This window comes from Sinocyclocheilus grahami, unplaced genomic scaffold (genome assembly GCF_001515645.1).
Source record: "Sinocyclocheilus grahami isolate Dianchi unplaced genomic scaffold, SAMN03320097.WGS_v1.1 scaffold1649.1, whole genome shotgun sequence".
Classification (NCBI taxonomy): Eukaryota; Metazoa; Chordata; class Actinopteri; order Cypriniformes; family Cyprinidae; genus Sinocyclocheilus; species Sinocyclocheilus grahami.
Window position 1 is genome coordinate 171,806 of NW_015506828.1, and position 2,539 is coordinate 174,344.

General features: G+C 39.7%; 1 protein-coding gene across 1 annotated transcript in view; it reads left to right on the plus strand.

The window, feature by feature from the left end:
- LOC107571776 (semaphorin-6A-like) overlaps window positions 1–394 on the plus strand; it is a 9,466-nt gene extending 9,072 nt beyond the window's left edge. The window contains exon 5 of the mRNA XM_016258144.1: window positions 7–394. Within this exon, the coding sequence (XP_016113630.1) occupies window positions 7–126 (120 nt within the window). The 3' untranslated portion in view covers window positions 127–394. The remainder of the gene's footprint in view (window positions 1–6) is intronic.
- Window positions 395–2,539: the final 2,145 nt, after the last annotated feature.

Consider the following 2,539-nt stretch of genomic DNA (forward strand, 5'->3'; position numbering starts at 1 on the left):
TTCCAGGACGAGTGCCATAATTTCATCAAGGTCCTGCTGCAGCAGAGCGACGACTCTCTGTTCGTCTGCGGAACCAACGCCTTTAACCCGTCCTGTCGGACCTACAAGGTGAGACTGCAGTGTTAGCGTGACCTCTGACCTCTGACCTCAGATACTCAAACGACAGACTGAGAGCGTCAGACAGCGATGGATAAGAGTGTGCGAGTGACTGAGAGTTCTGAATCACACATGACGGTGATACAATGTTGCTGTGGGGATGTCCTTCTCTTTTCTTTTTAAATCCAGGTTATTATTTAGAAGAGAACAAGAATAACAATGCTCTTTTTAATCGTTGATTTAGGTGGTTACAGGCTTGCTTAAAGCCTTAAAGCTTGAACCTCGGTAATCACTGCTTGTGGCTACATTATTACATTTTGTTTATATTTATTAAACAAGTAATATAAATTACCTATAAGTTTCTATATTTTTGCTTTTCCTTTATTAATAAATTTTTATTTTAACTTTTGCACACATTTTCACAAACTTTAAAACATGTTTTGAATTTCAGTTCATTTTAATTCTACTTTCTTAATTTTAAATAGCAGTTCAATTTTTTTAAACATTTTTGTCAGATGTGAATGAGAATGAATTTAGCTTTCAAGAGCATAATACATTATGCATTGCCTTAAAAAGCATTTCATGACATTAATTTTTTCCAACTTGTTTACGGCTGTTAAACCTGTTGAATAAAGCAGCTTTAATTCATGATGGAAGTGTTGATTTGAGTATTTTTGCTTTATATTGTTACATTGTAAAGTCACATTCGTTTCTATAGCGCTTTATACAATGCAGTTTGTTCTGAAAATAACAGAATCAGTGTTGCAAACTATATCATGAAGCCGCTCGTAATTCATCTCTAGTCAGTTCAGTGTTGGGGGTAATGCATTAATCAGATTACTTTTTTCAAGTAACTGGTCAAATTTACAATGAAATACCTGAGTTACTTTTTCAAATAAGTAACAGCAGTCACTTTGAATAAAGAAAACAAGCAAACCCAGCCCAGGTGACAAAAAGTAACACAAAAGTAACGTGTAATGTATTACTTTCTATAAAAAGTAACACAATTAGGAATGAGATAACGCAATATTGTAAAGCATTACTTTCAAAAGTAACGTACCTAGGATTGCGAAACGATTAGTTGTGATTAATCGATTCAAAATAAAAGTTTGTTTACATACTATATGTGTGAGTACTGTGTATATTTATTATATGTATATATAAATACACACACATATATGTATATATATTTTTTTAAACTTTGTATGTATTTGTATGTAAACACTTGTATATAATTTATATTATATATAAATATAAATATTTTACAAATAAATCTAACATATTTTCCCTTAATATATGCATGTATGTGTGTGTGTGTATATATATACGGTATATATAATAAATACACACAGTACACACACATATAGTATGTAAACATAAACTTTTATTTTGAATTGCTTAATCGTGACTAATGACTAATGCAGCCCTAAACTTACCCCAACACTAGGGTTATTTAAATCTCTTAAACGTGCAGGATCCCTGTGTCAGTGTGAGATTGGGACCGTGTGTTTTCTGACCAGTGATTGGTGAACCGTTTTAGAAATAGCCCACACTCTTCAGCTTTGAGATCACCAGTGTGTTTGTGAGGGAGCTCGAGAAAGGCTGGTTTTGCTGTGATGGATTGGCTCTGAACGCTGCTGTTTTCACATTGAGCGGCTGGTTTAGTCTCATTCAGTGTTTTTGCTCGATTTGACGCCATCATCTGCTGCTCTGCAGTCAGTGAATCACAGAACGACCGGAAGATCTTCTGCAGCCGTGGCTGTCTAATAACTGGCTCGGTCCAGCAGAGAGATGCTGAAGCGCGTTTGCCAAAAGCAGCACTAGCCACTCACAGATTTCCCTCGAGCGGCGTTGTGTCTGCTCTGCTGTCCACGGCTCTGAAAACAACGTCTGTTTGAGGGCCAAAGTCGTCCCACTTTAATCATCGGCGTACAAATGTTCCCCTGAACGGATGCTGTGATCCGCGGTCTCCTCCTGAGAAGCCCATCTGTGGCCCGGCTCCGAGTTGCTGGATTTACGGCTGGTGTCCATTACATCAGCTGTTGCCGGGCGGAACGAGCAGCCCGCAACTATCCCAAAGAGGATCGGAGCGCATGCTTTCCTTCTGACTGCTTTATGGCGGTCTGGTGCTGGTCCAGACTGGTTTATACTGGCTCTGAACTGGTCCAGACTGGTTTACTGGCTCTGAGCTTGTCCAGACTAGGGTTGGGTATCGTTTGTTGTTTTTTCGATACCGGTGCCAAATCGATACTTTTAAAACGGTTCCGGTGCCTAAACGGTGCCTGAACCGATACTTATTCTCCTCCTGAGAAGCCCATCTGTGGCCCGGCTCCGAGTTGCTGGATTTACGGCTGGTGTCCATTACATCAGCTGTTGCCGGGCGGAACGAGCAGCCCGCAACTATCCCAAAGAGGATCGGAGCGCATGCTTTCCTTCTGACTGC